The following is a 24599-nucleotide window of genomic DNA, read 5'->3' as shown; positions in this document are numbered from 1 at the left end:
TACAAGTTCACAGTCACTTTGGTAAAACACTTCATTACTTGGAAATCAACCAGTCAATCTGTTTATCGACTGAAAAAAAACAAAAAAAAACATGATGTACATAAATGATATTTGCTGTTTAAATAAAATACATAATTTCCATGATGATGTAAAAACTGGAATGGCACATTAAGTGTCATATGAAACATTTACAAAACATTAATAAAATTTCCCTGATAAATCAAAGTGCATATAGACGCAGTGCACGTAGTCCATCTGAATGTTTCTTCAACGTTAGCCAAACGTTAGCCAGCCCCACGCAGCAGGCCAGTGAAGCCACAAAACAGTTACCCATAGTATAGAATATTATAGAAGAAGATAACAGTCATGAACATTATTAAATACAGTCAACACCAATGTTATATACAGTATCGCACTGCTAGGTCTGGCTTGGTCTCATACAGTCCAACTCCAGCAGAAGGAAACCTTGGATAGCTCGCTACATAGTCACAACAGAAATATGTGATCACAATACAATGACAAGTCTGAAGTGTTTTTTTTTTCTAGATGCCATATGTGTCCATACCCCAGGCCCTTTGTAAACCCTTCCCAGTAGTCAGACATTGGTCCAACATCACCTTGGTAGGTTTGATGGTTGGCGGGTGTGAGTTTGTTAAGTTGGTTTGAAGCTGCCTCTATTCCGAGTGAAACTTTGAATGAGTAAAGCCATCTCTTTCACAGATAAATGCCATTACATTCAATCCAAGATAAGGCATTGTTCATGTGGTTAATGTTCATCAAACTAAAATGAGATCATCGGACACTCTCAAATCAAAGTTTATGAGGTATTTCTGTATCTGATTGCGATGTGTAAAAGCCCGAATGAAGAAGCACCCCTACACACACAGAAACACACAGACACATGGACACACACACACAAGGACACACACACACACACACACACACACACACACACACACACAAACACACTTTTACTAACAAGACAACAGTTTCTCATTCACTCGCCCGTTCAGTTAATCACTCGTTAAAGCTTACACACAAGTCCGACATGCTTCCATCAACATATACGCACACACACACACACACACACACACACACACACACACACACACACACACACACACACACACGTGATGAATGCAAATGTGCATGATAAAACGTGATCCTATCCTTAAAGAAAACAAGAAGCGACAGTAAACCACTGATCCATCTGAGATAATGGAGAGGCAACTAACTGACCAAGTCCTGCATAATATAGGTCTAACCCCTTCCCCCGAAACACTTTACCTTTATTAAATATTCATCTGTATTCATGTAAAATCAATAAAAAAATACACATAACAGTCAAGGATCTAAGCGATCAATAGCAGTCCAAAGGTTTTAGGCAAATAAGCTACAGCTTATTCATGGTAAAACATTATTAATATTATTGTTACTCATATAGATTTAGATTTATAGGTATATATAAATACAAATATATTTATAGATGTATTTGTTTAAAGTCTGCAAGCACAAATAAGCTGCATTTATTGAACTTTAGTATAACAGTCAAAGAGAGGATGGCTGATGGTGAGGTGAAATGGGAAGCAACCTCAAGCGGTCAGACTACCCTGTTTTCTGTTGTTTTTTTGAATTTGCCTTCACTTCAAGATTCCTCAAGTTCCCTCCCGCTGAAATCAAAAGGTTTACCGATGTCACTTCCTGTCCCTGTGCTGAGTTCCTGTCAATCTGAGAATGGAACGTAGAATGAGACGCCATTCTCATCCCAATGGAACCAGGATGTCAGATGAGCACTTTAGCAAAGATGTCCTCATTGTGACAAGATCACATTCACAATAAAGCTTTCATATTTTTTTTTGTATAACTTTTTTTTCTCTATATGGATATTTATATACCTTCAGTTTATTTTCACACCGGCTCCTCCTCACAATGACAGTGCGCTACAAAAAGAAAAAAGCGCAGCTGTATCTCAGGAGCGGTAACCCATGACAACACGCAGCTCGCTTGCGCAAAACATGGCCGCCAAGTGCAGAGAAGGCTCCCTCGCACATATACGGCCCCTCGACGCGTGTCAGAAGGTGTCGCTGAAAACCTGTTCGCCACTTCGAATCCTTTTCACATCAAATATTTTGTTGATCTTTTGAGTTTTCGACTGGCCAGCGGTTACAACACAATGCTCCACAGAGGAGAGAGAGAGATAGAGAGAGAGAGAGACAGAGCAAGAGAGAACCAACTAGCACACACAGGAGCCAGAGACCTCCCCCGAGTCAGAGCCGTCTCAGACATAGAGAGAGAGACAAAACATCCCCCCCCCCACCAAAAGAGAAGCAAAAGCTTTGCCGCTCGCTCACGGGCGCGGGCACAGGCACGGGACGTAGGGGAGGGGCGGGTCAGGGGGCCAGCCGGGGCCAGCCCTGCAGAGACAGGAGGACAGAGATGGGCAGGGCCCAGCAGAGGACAGACATGCAGCTGCGGCTGCTGCTGTGGAGGCCGGGCTGGGAACTATAGAGGGAGGTTTTACGTGAGGAGATCTTCGGGTAGTTGGTGTTGGTGTTGGGGCGAGACAGCCACTGGATCAGGATGTTGCCGTTCTTGTTGAGGTCGGATGAGCCCTCTGCAGAGAGATAAAGAGAGACAGTGATGGGGTACTTTAAGTGTTTCTCCTGTTTAAGCACCTGTCAAACAAATTCTGTCATCTGTTGCTCGTCTATCCTTCCTTCCTTCTGTGCCATTTCCCCCATTATATCGTTCCAAAGCCTCAAATCAGCTTATTCCACAGTCTGACAATATCAGAACAATCAAACCTTTGTTTATTATGACTGTGCCATTCTGTTAAAAACAATTCTATATGTCTTGATGATTTTCTCAGCTTCAGGTTTCAGATTCTCTCAGAAGTCTTATTTTGTATTGGTGATGTAAAAGAGATCCAAGGCTCATTTATGCTCCTTTCACGTATGAAAAGAGATGCGTCCCTTTCAAACGACGTAACCATCACAGCCCACATACTTCCATGCGTTATTGACATGAGCATGGTTGTTAAGCTATACATCCATTAGGGGACAGTGGAGATTTGAGTGTATCTGACACAGGAGGAGGTTCTGAGAATGTGTTTCTTAAGAAAGAGGCAAAAGTGTCAAATAGACCAGTTTCTTAACAACTTGCAGGGTTCTCCTCAAAAAGATGGAATTTCTTCTTCGTTTCTCTTCAACATCTTGCTTGAACTATTAACTCCACTGCCCCCTGACTGATTTCCTGTGATACTGCTCCGTTTTGTCAGGCTCGCCCGAATCAGCGAGCTTTCATGAGCAATGCACAAATACGGACAAATAGAACGCTGAATATGGACAGAAGGCTTTGTCCATTTCTGTGTCTTACATTGAGCATGAATGAGCCTTAAGACAGTTCTGTGTAATTAAATTGAATTGAGTGTCGACTTCTACATAGTACTGATTGGCCTGGCAGGCTTTGTATGGGTGGAGGTCTCTCTGCACTCACTGGGACACGGATCCATGCGGCAGACTCTGACGGTGTCCAGACACAGGCCGATGTTGTTGTCCCTGGTGTGGCACAGAGCCTGTCTCTGCTGGGTCCCGTTGCCACATGACACCGAGCACTGGAGATAAAGGACATTGACACAAACCAACACATTTGAACAAATGACTCGGTAAATGTGGATACAAATGTTTTCCAGTTCACGGAATATAAAGCAGGATAAAAGCACGTAAGGCACATTATGACATTGCAGCTGTTTTTCTTAATCGTTGTGCTTGGTTTCACTGTCAGTCAAGATCACGTGATGTGTTTCTCAGATGCTTGTCAAACCTGCCAGGAAACCGGTTCTGAGGAAACCTCGTTATATTTCAAACATTGAATATCTGACAAAAGTGCCACATGTTGGGCTTCACTACAAAAACATCACTACAAGTATTTCCGTGCAAAAACCAAACACTATTCGCTGCTGTTCAGTTTCATGCCCCGCGCACCTGTGACCACGGCCCGACTCGCCACTGGGTGGGGCAGGGTTGCCGGTTGCAGGGCCTGCGGGCCTCGGGCCGGTCGTCGTTGCAGTGTTTATTGTGAATGGAGCGCGTGGTGTTGTCGTCTGACGGCTGGACACAGCTGACCGAGCGTATTTGCATGCCCGTCTTTCCGCATGGTTTGCTGCAGTTCTGCCACTCGCCCGTCACCCAGCTGGAGAGCAGCACAGAGGAGAGGGAGAGAGAGAGAGAGAGAGAGAGAGAGAGAGAGAGAGAGAGAGAGAGAGAGAGAGAGAAAACTTCTGAGGTGAACAATGTCAGAGGAGGAACAAAGACTGACTGAAGCCTAGATTTCCCATGTTACATCTTTATCATGCCATATTATATATCATGCATACATGGGTGGAGGGCAGGGCTTCTGGTTGCAGTCTCTGGTGTCTCCTCTAGGCTTCATGTTGGACTTGTTACAGAAGCTCTTGTGGACCATCTTACTGTCAACCTTTCTTCTGCAGCCGTATCGCAGGTACTGTTTCCCTGCAGCAGAGATGGAAAATTCAAAAATTTAACTAATTTAATCACAAAATACATAAACACAGGCACGTTGAGTATTTCCCTCGTTCTGCTGTACCTCCACCACAGGGCTTGGAGCAGTAGGACCATCTCTTTGGGGCCCACTCGTAGGCACTGTCTTCCACCAGCATGTTGTTCAGAATGGCAGAGTCACTGTCCATGTTCATCATGTATTTATAAGACAAATTCACATCCTCATCCCCGTATAATTTCATCTATAAACAGAGAGACCATCATAGGGTGTGTTAAACACGAATGAAAACTATAGAAAGCGACGAACGTGTTTGTTTTAAACCAAAATCAGCACGATCGTCGTTTATTTACCATGATGAGAATTCCATGTCTGAGCGGGCCAGTGGTCTGAAGCGTCTCCTTGTCGTTGTCGTTCTCATATTCCCACTCCACGCCCTTCTCTATGACCGAGTGGGATTCTGGGTATTCATTTTCTCCGTTCAGGAAGAACAGTCCCGATGCCACGTTCTTCACAGCTGCGGATGTGTGAGAAACACACCAAGATGTGTGTAGACGTGTGAGAAATGTAATTATACCTGTATAACACACAAATTCAAGGACATAGACACGCACTCACACTCAAAAGAAAAACAATGTATCAAATACCCAAAGTGTGTGAAGTTGCTTTAAGCTCTTGGATCAGGAGGTGTCTCGCTCCTCTGGGGATTTCAAGAACTTTGAGGAATCCTGAAACGAGACGCACATCTGGTTCGTGACTCCAACATCATCAAAAGCTCATTTTACAGTTTCCTGACGAAGAGCCTCGGCTAATCCACAAAGGAGCTCTTACTCTTTTCAACCAAGCGAACCTGCTCCCTCGTTAACGCCTCCGTGGTCGTGACTAATAAACATTCTGGGAATTTGCGTGCTATAATGTAAGTCTGTCCTGACGTCAGGAGTTGGATAATGTGCTTATAGACATTAGCTCACAGACTGAGATTTGACGCAACTTCTTGGCAACGCTCGACTCACATGGAAACGTGTCAACACAGATCTTACTGAGGTTGGGACAGTGTTACAAGCCATCCTCTAGAGGGCGACGTTTAACTAAACTTATGTGAATACAGAGGAAAGTGGTCCAGCTTATCATCAACAAACACTGTCCCTCTGTGTTTGTCCAGTGATTACCAGCATTGCCGCGCCGACAGACCCTTTCTGGATTTGGATGAGAGTTGCTGGGATTGTTTGTGTGTGTTTACCTTGTTTCTTGGCCGTGCGTGTGATGGTGTCTTTGAAGGTTTTGCAGCTGGAGTTGTCACCGCCACACACTCCGCACTTGTCCTCCTGCTTTGAGGAGCCGACCACACCGTCGCAGCCCACTTTCTGTTCACGAGGACACGGAAACATTAACCCACGTGCACCTGAACACACACTGCTCCCCTTGCTTTTAAGCGACCACAAAATGCCACTCACCTCGCACTCTCCACGCACACACACACTGTGCGGGTCCTTGTATGAGCAGCGTGTGCCGTCCAGGACCATCCTCTGCATGAAGACCACATCCCGAGTCTCCTTGGATTGGCAGTGCAGGTGGCAGCGTTTGTTAGCTGGGAAAGAAACCACATTAAAAATGACCACATTACTCAGAAAGGCACACTCTCCATCTATTCTGAGTACTGGTGGTTACTCTTTATGTTGTGAATGGGCTCCCCGTGAGTCAGCATGACGCTGCGCCTCATTGTGTCTGTCTGCGTGAGTCATACTACAACTACATGATCCTCAAGAGACACAACCTGGCAGTTCATCCAGAACCAACACTCCTACTTCATCAGGCTAAATGCAGACAGACATAATCCAGAGACCTTGTCTTAATATGCTCTGAGACTAACATGTGGCAGATGCTCTACTGAGGAAATATCACATGTGGAGACTAGAGTGCAAACCTTGAAACATTTAAATTCACTAGACCCAGACTAGATTGCACAAACTTATAAATATCAGTTACCTGAACATGTCTGCCTGTTTTGTTATGTCATGTAATGTTTAAGAAAGTGAAAAAAAAATGTACTGGATCCGCCCCCTAATCTGGATCTGCACCAAAATGTGATGCGAACCCATCCAGCGTCCCTCCAGCAAGCTCTGTGGTAACCCGGTCCTGAGTAGCTTTTGTGTAATCTTGCTTACAAACCAACAGACAAATGGACAGAGGTGACAACATAACCTCATCAGGTTAAACTGCACAGAAACATTTCATAGATTTCCATCTCAGTGTCTAAATGTTCCCCCTTCACAGGCTAAATAAACGATGACAGTTGAAGATAACTTCATTTTCTGTGCTGCTCCACAGCTTCTAACATTTCAACATGCAAACACATAGAAATAAATTAGCTTTTTCTCAAATTGTATTTTGAGGTTTTATGAATGTCCCAGGTGGGAAATAAAAGAGTCAGAGTCATCGTGTGCTCATTGGGTGGAGGGCCTGGAGGAGATCTGATCTCATCTGACGACTTTGGGATTTAGAACTAATGCGACAGCAGAGTTAGATCAATCCCTCTGACCAGTCGGTTGAAGAGCAACTCCCACATTTCTTTAGTTGAAGAGAATTTAACAATATATCTGTTGGTTTCACGATTAGACCCAGATTGAGACAAAAAAAACAACAACACTGTGTCAAACGGCTCTTAACAAATACTACAATTTCACACAGACGCTCTTTTTCTCAGCTCACACTATCTTTGACTCAGGAGATGACAGACCATGAATGGAATTCAATTTCACCTCCCTGTTCACTTTTTTCCCCTCGCACACACACACACACACACACACACACACACACACACACACACACACACACACCACACACACACACACACACACACACACACACACACACACACTCGCACACACACACACACACACACACACACACACACACACAACACACTCGCACACACACACACACACACTCGCACACAAAAAAGTAATCTGAGACTGAGAGAGCCTTGCTGAGAAATATGGCATTTAGGAATGATAAGAACGGAGAAAAACAATTTAGCAAGGCGCCTCTTAGCCAAGTGTGTGTGTAGCGTGACCTCTGATTAGATGTGGAGACAGCTCAGCACTTTTCTCTCCCGCTGCCCTTTACTTGTATGATAATTTAATACATATCAGGAAGACAGTGACACCTCCACTTAGAGACAAGGGTAGGTTTGACACTGACACACATGCACGCACGCACACACACACACACACTTCTCAATAACATCCCAACATTTTTGGGGATATTAAGTGGAGAACTTCAGGATTGGAATCTGAGAGCAGCTACATGGATGCGGTAAAATGTGGAGTATGAGGGGTTGGTTAGGTTCAAATGACATCAGCAGATGGGCGGAGAAGGGGAAGACACCGCTTTGTTTTTAAAGAGGATTTTCAAAGACATGGTGTGTTTTTATGGGAGGGCGTAGACGCACCTCAAAGCTGCACTCAGACCCAGCAGGACAGCCAGATGTCAGTGGCCGTAACAGAACACAAGCTATAAATATATAAAACCCTCTAAAACCAAAACACCTGCAAGAATTATGGGTTTGTTTCCTTGCTCTTGGCTTTCATTCATACAACTTCCACAGTGTATGGCCACTGGGTTTCTGTGTTGACAACCTCGTTCTACTTCCTGCGTCACTTCTCCAAACCGCCCGTCCCCCCCTTTACATGTGTGGGTGTAAACTCACGGTCTGTGTGTTCATAAGGCAGCCAGTGGTGCTTGTTGCTGTGGAGCTCAAAGCGAGGGTCCCAAGCGTGGCATTGCTCCTCCCGCGTGTCGCTGTAGATATCCTGGCATTCGTCGGAGTTGCATATCTGAAACTGGTAAGTCGCCCCAACACAGGTACGGCCCCCGTTGGCTGGTCTGAGAAAGCGATAGGACAAGTGGCGCGTGAATATACTGTATCTGTTCATTCGAAATGTGTTTCACCTCTACGAATCATTGACTCATTGATAATGATATAACTGAGGACACAAATTATCATGAGCTATGTTAATGAAGCAAAGTGCCTTTCTGCAATTACCACTATCAAGTGAGAGAGCAACACGTAGCAAAGGTTGACTACTTGATTCATTGGTGAGTACGTCTGCTAAAAGAGGTGAGAGCTTCGGCTGAATTTTGCATTGTAAGACAAATACTGAAAACTTGCATAGTCCATTTTTTAAGGCCCTTTCAGATAGAAAGTGATTTGCACTGCGCTGGCTTTTTGGTTTTTGTTTATACTTTTTCCCAAACCTACCAAAAAGGAACTGAAATACACACAATACAGTGTGGATACCAGACCTGAGCCTGTCAGGATCTGACGGGCCTGGCCTGGACAGAAATTTGGAAATAGTTTTCGACTTGTCCACATTGGCTGGGCTGATTTTTAGCCCATGTCTGTAATAGTAATAACCATGTGCGTCAGAGCCAGGGTTACACAAACCCAGTTTACATGAACCGCTTCAGGCTTGGCTCGGGTTTGGACACAAAAACAGAGCGCCTGAGGTTTTCGGTTAGTTTTCTCTTGGACTCAGGTGGGTTCAGGTGGAGCCGCACTCTAACACACAGTGCCACATTTTCCTACACTGCACTTGCACTTTGCTCTGCACAGCGAAATATTATTCCTCGCGCGTCGCATGCCATTGAAAATAATGTGTTTCAGAGCACAGTGGCCTGATGCACAGTTCCGTACCTTGGATTGTCACAGTCACGAGTGCGAAACTGTACTCCTCCACCACAGGTGCGGGAGCACTGGCCAAACTCAGTCCACGAACCCCAGTTTCCATCTTGCTTTATGATGTCGGGGGTCAACCAGATGCAGTGACCTTTAAAGCAGTGCTGCAACAGGCCAAGACAGATGTGGTTTCATGTTGCCATCACACGATTTTTTTCCTCAGACATAATGTATGTTGAAGTACAGTGGTGTATAATTACCTTCCCGTTCCCACACATGGTGCCATCAATGGGTGGTCCTTTCTTGGTCTTGCAGAAGAAGGGATTGTCTGGGTGGCTACACCACAGCTGCTTACATGGGTCAAATGTGCGATACTGCGGGGGCACAAAGAGAGACTCCTTCTTACAATCAACGGTCCGAACATGCAGCACACACACTGGGTGACCTTCAGTACAAGACAAATCAACCATCATGAGAGAGCTGGAATGAGACTAAACACTGAAAACAGGAAATAAAAGAGGGATGAGAAGAGAGATTTCACAACAACAATTACCACAACAGTAGAATACCCAACAACATGAACACCGACCCGGCACCGTGTCACTGCACTGTACACTACGCTCCACTGTGAAACACACAGCCATGCAAACCAAAGGATGAGAGAGAGCGACAAGACTCTCGAAATGATACAGCCGTGATTTAATTAGGTCAAGAGGGAGGTCAGAGGGCAGAGGGCAAAAGGTCAAAAGGCCAAAAGGCGAGGTCTCTGTGACCTCTGAAATGCTCCCCGACACAGATCAAGGACAAAATTCTCCTCCTTGTCTGATATGAACCATTGATGAGGATGCCACCAAAGTAACCCCGCAGTCCAGTGTCTGAGGGGCTGTGCCCTCCTCCCTCCTGTTCACAGATTCGCCTACCGACCATGACCCCAGGGGACCTTTTCAGGTCAGGGGGCGACAATCAATCACAATCAATGACTAGACTGTGATAGGTAATCACCAATGACATCAGACTGGAGGATCCTAAAAGCTGAAGTTAAACATGGAAAAACAGCCTCTGTTCTGGCTCTTTCCCCTTTTCCCCTTGGCTGGAAAAGACATCTTTCCAACCTTTTCCACTCTTTTAAAGTCACGAGTGTGCCAATATAATGAGGCTTTTCCTGCCAGCGCTGCAGTGATCCAACACAGATTTGCAGGAAAAGAGTCGAGGTATACTACAGTTCAGCAGCTGAACCAGTGAACCAGTAGAGTCAGTGTGTTTTTTTTAGGGATTTTAAAGCCTCTTTCTTTTGAAATATGAGCATTTTAGAATCCTGCAGACTAACGCCCAAAATATGACGATGGGTAGAACATAGAAACAAAGTACAGTAACAGAAAAGTAAGGAGCAACGTTACAAACAATTACAACTTCAGAGGACAAATAGAAAAACAACAAAAAAAAACAAAGTCTGAGAAAACAAATGACGGGCCACATGTCTTCCGGGAGGTGGGGTTACCTTACCTGCGTTCCTGACTGGCCCGCCTTTTGTAGCTGAGGGGGAATGGGTTTGACAAGAGAATAGAGGGTAATCTAGCAATGTGTGCAAAGCCCCGGAACAAGCCCTTTGTAACTCAAGCAACAGCTTCCCAACAGCGTGCCACAGTGGCTTCACAGTCATAGATCGGCTGAGAGGTGACAGGGGGTGGAGGGTAAAGATGTCTGGCCAGATGCTGCAGCTGAGGCTCGTCTACTGTGCGACGTATTGTGTTTACAGGAACACTGTTTGTGACGGGGTTCATGTAAAGGCACTGTGGTATCGAGGTAAGTGCGGTGTAAAAATAAATCTTACTTATCATATCTAACATTAATAAAAAAAAAAAGTAAAAAGCTATCAAAGCCAATTACCTGCTTTTAAGCAAGATGTCAATCCCGCCAGTGGCCCGGAGAGGAAAGCAGAAGACATCAGAGGAACGTGAGTGGCTGTGTATGTTTGACTGATATTTCATTACAGTGCAGATCAGAGATAGACGTCAGTGCTGCGCTCAGTTACTACAGGAAGAGTTAGAGCTACAAAATGTATCTGTGCTAAGAAATTCAACTCAGAGTCATTCTATAAAGAAACGTCTGCTGCCAACCTCAACTCTGAGTATTTAAGATGTCGCTCACTCCTACAGCAGTCCCTCATCATAGCAGTGCAGTCAGAGCAAGATCTTATAACCTACCGATGTTAGTAAAGTCAGACTATGGGGATCTCTTACCGCGGTGCACATCGTGTAGCCCACACCAAAGTCGAAGCGACACTGTTCGTTCATGGAGTAGTGCAAACCAGGGAGCTGCGGCAGGGAGGGCCAGTTGTGGTCGAAGGGGTCGTCACGGAGACAGTCGTAGGATCTAAGAGCGGTCGAGAAAAAAAACAACAAAAAATACACAGGATGAGATTTAATTTTCTGCATTTTCCTTGTGTAAGTGTGTGTCTATGTTTGAAGAGTGCTTGAGTCTCACTGCAGGTAGCGTCCCAGCTCTTGCATGCTACATCTGGACCAGTGGAAGCGGTGGAAGGCAGCTTGCACCAGCGGGGCCATGATGCTGCCCATGTGCACCTCGTCTCCGCAGCGGTTCCCCTGGCCGTCGTGCTCCATCCCCAACCTGCCCGGAGAGAGAGAGAGAGAGAGAGAGAGAGAGAGAGACAGAGAGGGGGAGACAAAATGAGACGTACCGGCGGAGACAGATTAGGAACGTGTGGGAGGAGAAGTACAGCCAGGGAACAAAGGAGGGAGGCGGTGGCCAATGAAGCAAAACCGTAATAAATCAATACCGTCCTTTAACTAACTGCTTTGTTGTCTGTTGCTGTGCCATGTAAGAAAGCTTGAAGACATCATTACAGCGGCGAACTTACACGTGTCCGGTCTCGTGTGCCACCACGAAGGCAGAGGAGAAGCCATCCTCGTGGTTCAAAGTGCAGCTCCTCACAGGGTGACACATGCCTGTCACTGGGGCGTAACCTTGGCAACGGGGAGGAGAGACACGGGTTTTAAAAACTTTCTTATATTATTGTACTGAAACCTTCAGGGAGAGAAAAAACCTTTGAAATGTTCAATGTTAAACTAAATATGATAGAAACAGACTCATTTGTGCATCTGTCAGTCAAAAGAACCCAATGATCAGTGAGATGAAACCAATGAGGGTGAACTGTTCTTACACTCAACCTTAATATGAAACGTATTTTATAAATATTCATCCCTTTTTCTTAGTTGGGCCTGGATCCTAACCCTAAATGCCAATCTCCAACTCCCTGTGTGCTTGTCTGTCCCGCACTGCCTTTAATTGTGGAGCTGTGGCTGGTCCTGCTCTGTCTATTGATTTTCTGCTGCTGAAGGCTGAGCCCAAGGGCAGCTGAAGGGCTTCTGGATAGCTAGGCCACTGCCCTTAGAGGCGTCTCCCCTGGGCCTGCCTGTTAGTCTGCACTCTGCTGCACAGAAAACCACCAACAACCCAACCCATGGTGCACTAGGACGCTGCATAAGGCAAAGGAAGGAAGAAGGGGAGTTTAGCCTATGAGTTTTAAGTCCTGACACGCAACTTGGACATACGTGCTGTGTTAAAACTTATGAACACTTTGTTGTGTGCGTGTCCCTGTATTACCCTGCATTCCCGTGGGGCCGAATTCCTGTCGCGTGAGGAAGATGGCGTGGTCGTGATACTCGGCGTCCCCTGTGTCCTGCTTCTGCTGCAGGAAGGCCCAGCGACACACGTTCTCCAGACTCTGAGATGGGTTCCCCAGTTCGATCAGACTCATGGACTGGAGAGAAAGACACACGCACAAACACACACACACACACACACAAAAAGGCAAAGAGAAGAGTGTGTTGATATTGTAGGAAAACAGGGAATTCCTCCTGCTTCTTGTTTCAGTTCTGGTACAACAACATTTTATTCAACCCTGTAGAGGGCAGTGTCACAATGTTATATACTGTCAGCATATCCTGCGAATTGCTGAGGTGTACAACACGCTCTCGCTCTCCATTTCTCACACATGCACACACGCGCACACACACACACACACACACACACACACACACACACACACACACACACACACACACACACACACACACACACACACACACACACACACACACACACACACCAATTGGCTTAGGATCCTGTAATCCTGATGATTTCAATGATGAACATGAAACTGAACACAGAGCCGCATATTAAATTAATGAGCGATGCACAAATAGTCCAAAAAACTTGTCCAATTACAGAATATTTACTTATGATCAAATGCATGACACCGACACCCACACAAAGACCCAGATGCCGGCAATTCTCTCCATTCATCTTCACCTCTCATGCACTTCCTCATTAGGATCTCCCCTCTCCTCCCCTACCCTCTCGTCCCCTCGTTCTGCAGTGCAAGTCTTTCCATCTCTCCCTCCCTCTGCTTCCTCTCCGCCTCACTTTCTACATTTCTTCGCTGTTTGCACACATGCACATTGAGTGAGTGCACTGAATCAAACCGCCGAAGTGTGTGTTGCGTGAGCGCGCAGCAGCAGAGACATATGGCCTGCGTCTGCACACATGATGGATCGGGACGTCAGGACGCTGCACAAACACCAGTCAGGCTGCGCTGTGCACGTTTGTGTGCGTTCTCCTGTTCATCAGGTGCTTGGGTGTGTTTCAAAGTATTTTTATGATCTTTTCGAAAATGTTTTTTGTAGTGGTGTGTATCCCAGGGAACACGTTATGTTGGTGTGTGTGAAGCGTGGGTGTGTGGGTGCGCCTGCATTCAGGGTCACATAGCCAATCTGCAGGCTGTCTGGGTGCAGCTCTGTTGCCACGGTAATTGGGGATGATAGACAGCCAGAGCTTTGGCTGAAGCTGCATAAGGGCTGGCCCAGAATGACCAATGGAGGAGTGTGCGTGTGTGTGTGTGTGTGTGTGTGTGTGTGTGTGTGTGTGTGTGTGTGTGTGTGTGTGTGTGTGTGTGTGTGTGTGTGTGTGTTCCCTGGCTCCACTGGGACTGTAGTCATGCAGAGAGGAGAGGAAGAGATAAGGCTACAGCATCATATCACAAAGCACCTATCCAGCAGTAAAATCATTTGCATCATCCTGTGGGGGTAACCCCTGCCCCCCTCCACTCCTGCCATCTCTCGCTTCTTTATCTGTTTTCCCTTCTCTCCTATTCTCTCTCTTCCTCCCTTCAGCACAAACGGGCAGATAGAGTTACAGTCGAGGAAGAAAACGATGCTACCCCCATCGTCCGGTTTATGAATGAGGGAGGGCTATCATTGATTGTTTACCTGGACTTCCCATGATTCTGTGCTGCAGCCCACTGGGAGGAAGGCTGATTGCATAACGGGCAGAGTTTCTGTGTGCTTTGGTGCTGAACTGTGAAGGCGTGCGACTTGAAAACACTCCCCTGGGACGCTGCATGCTTTTAGTTCCTCTTTTGCTCAGTCCACTGGAATAACAGGCTCCGGGCATCAGTGCGTGCTGATGGGTGTGTGTGTGTCGGCATGTTTGTTTATAAGTGTGTGTACAACTTGGCTGTGCTTACTGTAGGTTCTTAAAGCGATTGGAGCAAAAACCCTCGTATCAAAGATGGTGCGAATAGAGAAAGAAGAAATGCACTTTCCAGGAACTGTAGCTGTGCCAACTTTTCTGCAGAACGTGTGTCTTACCTTGCCGTAGCCCAGCATGATAATCCGCACCAGCACCACGTTGATCGTTGCTCCCAAAGACTGGTCGTGGTAGATCTCATTCACCTGGAATCACATACAAAGAAACACAGATATCAGCAAAGGCTAAAATATATAAGCCATTAATAAGATTCATTTTTGAGCTGTGAGGGTGAGATCAGCATTAAAACATGGTCATAAAGTGCTTTCTCACTTTATAATACACCGCCAAGTGTTGTAAGTCACATTTTATAAAGTAAGTATTATCATATTGGAAAATGTGAAAATCACCTTCATACACTGTTAAATATGAAGCTATAGTAACTGGTTAGCTTAGCTTTGCAACGCTGACTCAAAACAAAAGATTATAACCAAAACAAAATCCACCTCTAAACCTCAACAATTAACAAACAATATATCTCTTTGTGTAGAATTTATGCAGAAATTGTATTGTATACAATATGAGGTTTTTCAGGGACTTATGTCTATTCCTCTGGAGGCAAAATTGTTTCTGCTGTCATATTAAATGTGATATGAGAATCAATCTTTCCATCAAACTCTGGAAGAAACCAAATTTACATATTTTAGGACATATTTTAGCCAACTATCCCTTGAAGGGAAAAAAAAGGGTTGAGATGCTCTGTCGATCTTTTCCACATAATTGGTCGATTAGAGTGGTTTTCCCAATTCATTAAGACGGGGAGGTCCAGAGAGTGCAAGGAACTCAGTTTCCCATGAGCACAGATGGAGAGGAGACGAAGGAAAGAAGACGCAAGGGAAGGAAACAGCCTAATGCAAGGACATGAGGTAATGTGTGACAGGGGAGATGCAAAGAGCACTGCACTGGTGAGAAAACACACAAACACAAAGTGAGGGAAAGAGAGAAAGAGGGGGAGACAGAGAAAGAGGGGGAGACAGAGAAAGGGGGGAGACAGAGAAAGGGAGGTGAATATATATATATATATATATATAGAGCGAGAGAGAGAGAGAGAGAGAAAGAGAGGGAAATTGGCACTGGAGTTGAGGCCTGCTGTCCTCAGTGGCTGTGTGCGGTGCCTAATGAGGCAAAGGGATGTAAAAACAGACAGCCATAATGAGATGGCTGATGGACAAGCTACCAAGAAGAAGACACATACTGTATACACACACACACACACACACACACACACACACACACACACACACACACACACACACACACACACACGGGCACAGAGATGAGGAACACAACTGCAGACACATCCAATGAGAGAAAGGTACGAGCGAGAGTCGAGGAATGCTAGAGACAGAGATGGCAGAGGGGAAGAGACAAGAAGCAGAGAGGAGAGCAGGAGGCGAAGTGAGAGAGGAGCTCAGAAGGCAGTGGAAACGATTCTTAGGAAACAAATGCAGCGTGGAGCTGCAGAGACGGGGTTTGGAGTAACTTTACTTTGAACTAAACTCTTTTCCATATGCGGTGTAAAGTTCCACCATGCTATTAGGAACAATTGAGTGATGCTTCGAGGCTGAACACTAATTTATTAACTGCAAAGTGTCTGGAATGAACGTATTTGATTAAGATTGCAGCGGCTTTACGTCTTGTTTAGAAATGTTTGATTTTCGCTAATGCATGGCCTTTGTGTTATTAGGAACAGCTCCCTTGTAAATGATCAGATACACTAATTACATTAGCAGTTTCAGTGGAAGGGGTATTTTACGCAAGGACAGACGCATCTTGTGGGCAGCCGAGCTTTTCAAATACTGGAACATGATAAATAATAGAGATTTTAATTAATCTGTGACAATAAATGTGATGTTTTGACCTTCAACTGTCGATTAAACAGGGTTTTATGTGAGGGATAGGACAGAGTAATGCTTAAGATCGTGGTCAACAGGCAAGCCAACACAACTGCATTCAAAGAGTTTTGGTATTAAACCCAAATAAAGTAAGACAAATTGCAAGAGGCCAACATTTTATGTGGCAGAAGATGAGGTCAAACTCCGAATGCACTCGATTCTGCCCGTTTTAATGTGTCTGTAAAACATGTCAGCCACACACTTACTGTAAAACATCTGGAGTCTCGAGGCAAAAACTGAGATTTACTGTGTGATGCTTCTCGGGTAATTTAAGTAAATCATCAAATCATCAATCATTGCACATTAAAAAGCCGAGCAGGATAATTAACTGAAAGATTCCTATAGATGCACTGTCGCCTTCCCGCAAGCAGGCTCCCAGTTTGGATCTTAGAGTGTTTTTGTGTGGCGTTGGCAGGTTTGCATCCCTGTGTCTGTCTGGGTTTCCTCTGGCACAGTCACATCTCCTTCCCCACTCCAAAGACATGCAGACAGGAGTTAATTGGTTAATTGGAGACTCTGAATTGTTCATAGGTGGGAATGTATATGTGTGTTTGCCTGTCCAGGCTGTACCCTGTCTCCGCCCAATGTCCCCCTCCAACCCAGGATAAGCCTTGTAGGTAACGGATGGATGGATATTGAACTGGCTAATTTAATATTTGATAATAAGCTTTAGCTTCTGAAGTGAAGAGTTTGGACACAGGATAAGACGGGGAAAAGTTGTTTTTTACTCCTAGTGACCTTCAGTTCATGTTTTGGATGCTCCTTTTACTCATTAAAAAGACAGAGTTGCTAGGTAACCATCAAACAAAGAGAGGTTCCTGTTGTTTTCGCAGTTTAACCCTGTCTGAGGCTGAGTATGTAAGAGAGGGAGGGAGGGGGAATGTGTGTGTGTGTCTTTATCTTAACTCGTCTTAACTTGTCTCTCTGCCTGCCTGTCTGTCTCTCTGCCTGCCTGTCTGTCTCTCTGTCTGTCTGTCTCTCTGTCTGTCCGTCTGTCCGTCTGTCTGTCCGTCTGTCCGTCCGTCTACTGGTATTTCTGTCTCTCATTTGTCTCATTCCCTCGTTATCGTGGCAGGATGAATTATATGAGAGCAACACACAACCACTCGGTGGATGTGTGTGAGTGACCATGTTTGTTTGTCTGAGACGACACTTGGGTGGGTCAGTTCACACTTGGCCTGATCCAGCCCGTTTCCTTGACAACTGGCCAATTAGGACTTCCAGGTGACCCCGACACCACAAGTTCCACTCTAATGAGAGACACACACACACGCACGCACGCACGCACACAGTGTAGAGTCCCTTCAGTCCCAGCTTAAGCTTCACTGTAACACGTCACACACAGATTTACACTAGAAGAATTCATAATCCCTAACACACCCACATACACACTAAATGTGTTTACCCGTGCATACGCACATTAAAGGGAGGGGTCTTATGTGTTTTGTCTGTTGTTTTCTTAAGTTTGAAGAAGTGAACACCAGCTACTGGTGGTATTTGGCTGCAACGTTGTTAACCCCTGAAACTCCAAAAGTGTTTTGTGGACTCAGACACTTCACCCACCCCTCCATCGAAATAGTGGTGAGTAGACAATGAGTGAATTTTCATTTTTCTGTGAACTATCCCTTTAACACCCAACACTCACGGTTCCTGCATCTGTCCGGGCAGCTCTCAGTTGTCATTAATGCTGCTGGCTGCGCTGTGATGCTTTGTGAAGGGTGACGCCTGTTGTCAGGTTACATGTGTCCCAGGTAGCCCAGATTTTCCAGCTGTGTGTGTCTGTGTGCGAGTCTCTATGTGTAGTAAGTAATGCAGGCCTAGAGGTCAGCGAGGCACAAAATCATTACTTTGGGATAAATTATGCAGACAGGGTTTGCTACTTAACTCTGCAAGTAGGACAAGGTAAGGTAGGAGAAAACTGCCACTGTCTTGAATCATAGACTTTAAAGGTGGACGCCTCTTGACTTCTTCCCACTATCCAGAAATGAAGCCAAAATATCCCAGACATGAACGCTGACATTTTGTTAATTAAGAGCCGGAGGGACGGAGCCACGGTATCGAGGTCCCACCAATACACACGCTCGACTCGTGAGTCAGTTTCAGCTGTCAATCATGATGTCTCCCTGTTTTTGAAAAATATTTTTTTAGCAAATAAACAAGTTAAACTGAACCTACTGAAAAAATTAACATTTGAACAAACATCAGTGTGATCAGAACTAACTAAAGTATATTTCAAGAGTACTCTGACTTTCAGTTTGGTCCATGTCCCATCCACTACCATGGAGGAGGAGGAAGGGTTTATGACCGTCAGCACAGCCAGCCAGCAGGTGGCGATTGAGATACTTTGGCTTCACTTTTACAGTCTATCGTTTAAAAGAGCCGTGACACTTTAGTTTGTTTATGTGCATTACAACAAGAAAACGTAGACCCTGCTTTACTCCTGTTTAAAATCTAAATTCATGTAAATAAACCTTCTGCAGGATCTGAAAAGATTATTATTTCAGTTCTGCAGGTGTTGCTCTGTACGTTTGTTTTTGAAATGCCACTGCGGGGTTACAGACTGAATTAAAACCTGAAGCATGAAAACAAGGAGCATGGAGACGTGCAACAAACAAACAAAAAGAGGTCAAATCTTCTAAAAGACCGGATAAAGAAGGGATAACTGAGAATGAAACCCAGGAACAAGAGTAATTCTGTCACAGCGCAGCGACAAGTTGTTTCATCAGCTGCTGGCACCTCATCCATAGATTCACACCTACATTTATTATTACAATGACGCCTTATATATTAAAGCAGCACACGATGAAATACTTTATCTACTTCTACCTGGATTTGTCTGTTTCCTTTAACCAACGCAAACACTCGTAATAAGCTCACGAAGGCTTAAAATACATTCATGTAATAACATGAATATTTTCACAGCGCTTCGACACTGAGCTCATGTGTTTTAATCAACCCATCATGGAGAGTGGACTTCATTTAATAAGCAATTGAAATTTGACTAGAAATGTTTTTTGAAAATATGTCTTACAAACACCCTCAGCTGGTGGTGAGACAGAACTGAGTCATCTAATAAAATCTGGCTGGAAAAAGACATAAATTAGACAAGTTTGTTTGGACGTCTTCTCATCTTCACATCTTTCTGTCAACACACACATAGGAATATTTAAAAAAAAAACTCTCAGTGCTCCTGATCTGTTACACCTCGAACTAGCACCTCTAACTAGCATAGTGCCCCCTGTTACCTGGACTACGTCTGCTTCCTGCCACTTATTAACATGACTTTTCTCCTTCTCCACGAGCTTCGGTGAAAACAAGACCGTTGTTGACGCGCACCACTTCCAGACGGCTCTTACAGGAAAAGATGCTTTTCACATATTGGAGGTGCAGATAAAATACACCTCAGTCCACCAACACACATCGTTAAAATTAAACACACACACACACACAGCTCTCCCTCGTCACCAGTGACTTTTCATATCCATGGGGAGTGTGATTAACACCATGCAGCACCTCTCTAAAGGTCTCCATTAGTGGGGGTGGGGGGGGGGGCAGACAGGTAGACAGACAGATCATTGTTGGTTACTAAATCTATCACCACGATGGTCGCCACAGGAAGATTACTGCACCATGCCTTCCACTTGGCATTTGGCCCACACTACATTAACAACATCATTGTTGCCACCAAACTTTTTTAAATCCAGTTGATTTATGTGCATGTTTGTAAAGGACATTAATGGGCTCGTGATATTAAGCTGTCATATTTTTTCTGTCTTCTTTTACACTGTGTCTGTTGATGTGTTTATTCCTGCTAAGCCCTGTAGGTATGAACATTATCATCCATTGACAGTTTCCACGGAGTCACACGGTCCAACTTATCCGTGGTCCGCTGATGCAATCGAACAAGAAGACAACATGAGGAGGGGAGGTAAACACATGGGAAAGGAGTGGGAAGAGAATTACCGACCAACACTCTCACACACGCACACACACACACACACACACACACACACACACACACACACACACACACACACACACACACACACACACACACACACACACACACACACACACTGACACTGACACTCCTGTTGAACTTCGCACTTTGCAGACAGGATTTAGTCGATTTCTGTGGGAGCGCTTTGATGTCCTGTAGACATTGGAACTGCCCGCTATCTTAATATACACGCACACACACACACACACTCACACACACAAACACACACATTAGTTGAGAAGAGTGAAAATAGACTAAGAGAAACAATGCATATATTGTATATTTTCTTAATAACCATCTGCACTGAGATTAAGTGCTATATTTATGCCTTGTGGGTGTCTCTAGGACAGAGTAACAGCTGCTGTAATAAAAGACAGATTCACTTCACACACATTGTTTTTTCCAGGTGTTGAAAGTGCTAATATGCATTCGGACAGATGTATGGAGAGAAGAACAGGTGGAAGCAGGAGAAATTATATCATAAACTCGTTGGTCCACAGTGTTGATAAACTGCCCTTATTTTCTTTGGTTTGTGGTAGGGTTGCAAAAACCGCATGATAATATAAACGTCAATATACTTAAGATTTCACCAAAATTCGATTAGTAAAACATAAAGTCATAATGTCTAAAGCAAAGTATTTGTCTTTATGTTACTATATTCCAAAATCCTAACCCTGTGTATAAATGCCTTTAGAGGGAATGTGTGGAAAACAAGTCTTTTAAAATCCTTCTCCTAAGTTTACATGACACGTCTTCTCACGTTATCACTCATATTATATTGAGAACGTTTTTTTTTTTGTACATCAAAAAGACATTGTTGAAATTTTGTTAACGTAAACTCCCCCAGTCAGGGTGGAGCAACAATGCAAAAGAGCTCAGTGTAAAGCAAGTGCTGCCGAGTGACTGGGAGGGCGAGGGAAAGACGGAGAGGGGATGAAATAAACCAGAGACGAAGAGAGAGCGAGAGCGAGCGAAAGAGAGCGAGAGCACCCATCCTGAAGTGAGCAAAGCAAACTTTCAAGAAGAAAGTCGCCCAGATGCCACGCGTGGGAGGCAACCCTTATTTATTCATTTCTGTTTATCTGGCTGTCAGTAATTTATTCCGAATGCACTGTTTAAAATACTCCTTCTCCCTCTGTCTCTCCGTCTCTTCCCCAGAGATTGGCGGGGGGCTGCGACAGGGCTGCATACTCCCCTCTCCCATATTGTCTAACAAATATCTGAGAGGAAGGCAGAGAGCACAGTGGCTCTTGTTCTTTGTCGAGCGCTGAGCGGAGACAAAGAGGTGTGGCAGGATTTGTTGCTCAACGCTTGCACCTGCTTGACTGTCGGAGATTGGCTCCTTGCGCAGTGGTCGCAGCACGAGCAAAAGCAAACAGGTGCGTGCACGGAAACAGATGTGCACACACACACATGCGAGCACGCACGCGCACACAAATTCGTGCAACCGGTGCTCTCACCACAGGTTTAATTTGCAGAGATTATAGTCTGTAGTGTGCTCAATGTCACACCAACACACAAACACATGTGTATGCACAGACACACACAGACACACACACGCACGCACACGTAAAAACACCTGGGAGTATGACTGCTTGGCAAAGTGTTGTTGTGGCCTGGAGCATACTACCTGCTGTTTTTGCATCTCTCTCTCTCTCTCTCTCTCATACAAACACACACACATGCACGCACACACACAATAAATGAATGATGACACGACACAAAGCTTGATGAAACGATATGTGGGAGCCCCTTCAGAGCACAGGGCTCATCTAACACACACACACACACACACAAATGAAATCTCATCATATTCAGATAGAGAAGAAAGGATTACCTGCGGCTGATTGCTGGATGAGAACATGTAGGAAGGGAATTGAATCCTCATTCAGATGATGTGTGTGTGTGTGTGTGTGTGTGTGTGTGTGTGTGTGTGTGTGTGTGTGTGTGTTAGATTCAGCCCTTTCTTTGACCTCTCTGTGACTCATTTCCCATTAAACTCCAATGGAACATTTTTCCCATTTAATAATTCAATTTTTGGAAAGAAAGACAACAAATGTCACTTCTGGGCATCAGGGAACCTATGTATTAGACATGCACATTATGAGATACCTCAAACGTTGGCAGTTAACATGACAAGTGTCCAGTTCAATCACACATTCTTGTATTTGACGTGTGTGTGCGAGCCGGCAACACTTACGATGTTCATGAGTGTGAGCAGGTACTTTTGGACGTGCTCCTTCCCGTGAAACTGGACCACTGAGTCGTCAACGCCCAGCAGCACCTCAATGTTGTAGGCCCTGTCCAGCGTCTGTCTGCGCATTCGCCCTGCTCGCGTGTGGTTGATGCTCTGCTCCACGCCGCGGTACAGGGACTCCAGGTCCATCAGACCACCGAGGTCAGCACCTAGATGTGGAAAAACAAAAAGGTAAAGGGAGGAAAAACTAGAATTAGAATTTTTTCCAGATTTATATCAGGTAACCGTGACCTTTGATCACTTAAGTCTTACCAGTTAATGTTTGAATCTAAGTGATAACTAAATGTGAAGAAATTCCCTAAGGACAGACTATCACCTTCAATAGGCCAGGAACATGTTTCGTGAGGCCACTGTGACCTTTGACCCCCAGAATCTAATCAGCTCTTCTTGGAGTCCAAGTGAATGTTTGTACCAAATTCGAAAGAAACTCCTTCGAGGTGTTGTTGAGATGTTGAGATCACAAGAATGAGAGGTACGTACAGACAGACCAGCTGACAACATGACACTTCCAAAAGGAAAGTTGTAGGACAGAGCTGAAAGTGTCTGTACAGCTCCATAAAGCTGAGGGGAGCAGCAGAGTCAGGTGATGCATCCCTGCAGGTTCCTCACCACAGCAGGAGTTTCACAGTAGACATTTCATTTGACACATTCTTTGTTTAAAAAATGTTGATAATAGCCCCTTTGAATATTTCCTGACATAAACCATGTTGCTGTGCAATGTCCTGTGTTATTATTGTAACTTCACTGTGCTCCGAATCCTTGTTTTAACTCTCAGTAAATGTTTGCAATGCTCAGCTGCCATGTGTCCAACGCCATTACTTATTACATTTTTCACATATGCACGTGCACTCAACCGAACACTCGCACGTTGATGTCTGTGCGTCTGTCTTCTGTTTACTTTTCGATGACACCAGTTGACAGAATCGAGCATGTGTGTCCCTCGTAACTGGTGGCAACGGTGCGGCTATCCTTCGCAGATCCTCTCCTAATCAACCAAATATTTCTGCTCCCATCTGAATAAAAGCAGCAGATGGTGCTTGCTAAACACATGGATTAAGACGGCTCCCTCACACAGGGGCTGCCCACCCTGCTCTTTTCTTGGCTTGCTACATGCTGGGAAAAAATGCAAATTACACGAAAAACTCAATTCGAGGTTATTCCATTGGAAAGTGTGCAACCCACAGCAGCCCTGATTTGTTCAGATCACTAATTACTTCCGTGGTTCTGCCTACACAGGTATGTCAGAGTGTGTGTGTTAAGTTGTGTGGACATTTTTGGACCACACGCTCCTAAATGACGATGTTTTAAGTGCCCAGTCTTATCTAGTTTCCTTTTAAATCTTTAAAAACCAGGCAAAGACTTGCAGGAAGCGAGGATACAGAAGATAAATTGTCCCCGTTTTCAGAGCCAAGGCCATTCTTCCCTCATCATCCCTCTTCCTGCCTCTCTCATCCTCCTGGTATGTAGACACAGCATGGCCTCGCTTGTATGGAAGCCATGGAAGGCCAAGTCATGCAGTCTTGAACATGTGGTCTCTGTGGAATCCACAAAGCATTATACTTCCCGACTCCAGCCAAGGCCTCCCACAGCAGAGGATGATACACAACTCAGCTCACGGAGTGTGTGCGTGAACGAGTGTGTGCG

At 45.0% G+C, this 24599-nt stretch overlaps 1 protein-coding gene across 2 annotated transcripts in view; it reads right to left on the bottom strand.

Moving 5' to 3' along the window:
• The window catches only part of LOC118112375 (A disintegrin and metalloproteinase with thrombospondin motifs 2), a 113383-nt gene that overhangs the window by 4073 nt on the left and 84711 nt on the right, over positions 1-24599 (bottom strand). Inside the window, exons 4-22 of one of the 2 annotated variants that reach the window (XM_035161631.2) lie at positions 22899-23104; positions 14866-14949; positions 12821-12977; positions 12075-12180; positions 11681-11824; positions 11437-11569; positions 10700-10729; positions 9457-9570; positions 9215-9360; positions 8228-8403; positions 5973-6106; positions 5759-5882; positions 5166-5246; positions 4872-5035; positions 4606-4762; positions 4376-4511; positions 3984-4191; positions 3496-3613; positions 2522-2614 (exon numbers count right to left, since the gene is read on the bottom strand). In XM_035161631.2, the coding sequence (XP_035017522.2) occupies positions 2522-2614; positions 3496-3613; positions 3984-4191; positions 4376-4511; positions 4606-4762; positions 4872-5035; positions 5166-5246; positions 5759-5882; positions 5973-6106; positions 8228-8403; positions 9215-9360; positions 9457-9570; positions 10700-10729; positions 11437-11569; positions 11681-11824; positions 12075-12180; positions 12821-12977; positions 14866-14949; positions 22899-23104 (2511 nt within the window). The remainder of the gene's footprint in view (positions 1-2521; positions 2615-3495; positions 3614-3983; positions 4192-4375; positions 4512-4605; positions 4763-4871; positions 5036-5165; positions 5247-5758; positions 5883-5972; positions 6107-8227; positions 8404-9214; positions 9361-9456; positions 9571-10699; positions 10730-11436; positions 11570-11680; positions 11825-12074; positions 12181-12820; positions 12978-14865; positions 14950-22898; positions 23105-24599) is intronic. The other variant, XM_035161632.2, reaches the window with a different exon arrangement.

The sequence above is a fragment of the Hippoglossus stenolepis genome, chromosome 7 (genome assembly GCF_022539355.2).
Source record: "Hippoglossus stenolepis isolate QCI-W04-F060 chromosome 7, HSTE1.2, whole genome shotgun sequence".
NCBI lineage: Eukaryota > Metazoa > Chordata > Actinopteri > Pleuronectiformes > Pleuronectidae > Hippoglossus > Hippoglossus stenolepis.
The sequence above is the reverse complement of the archived record's forward strand: the minus strand, read 5'-3'. Positions and strand labels throughout refer to the sequence as shown.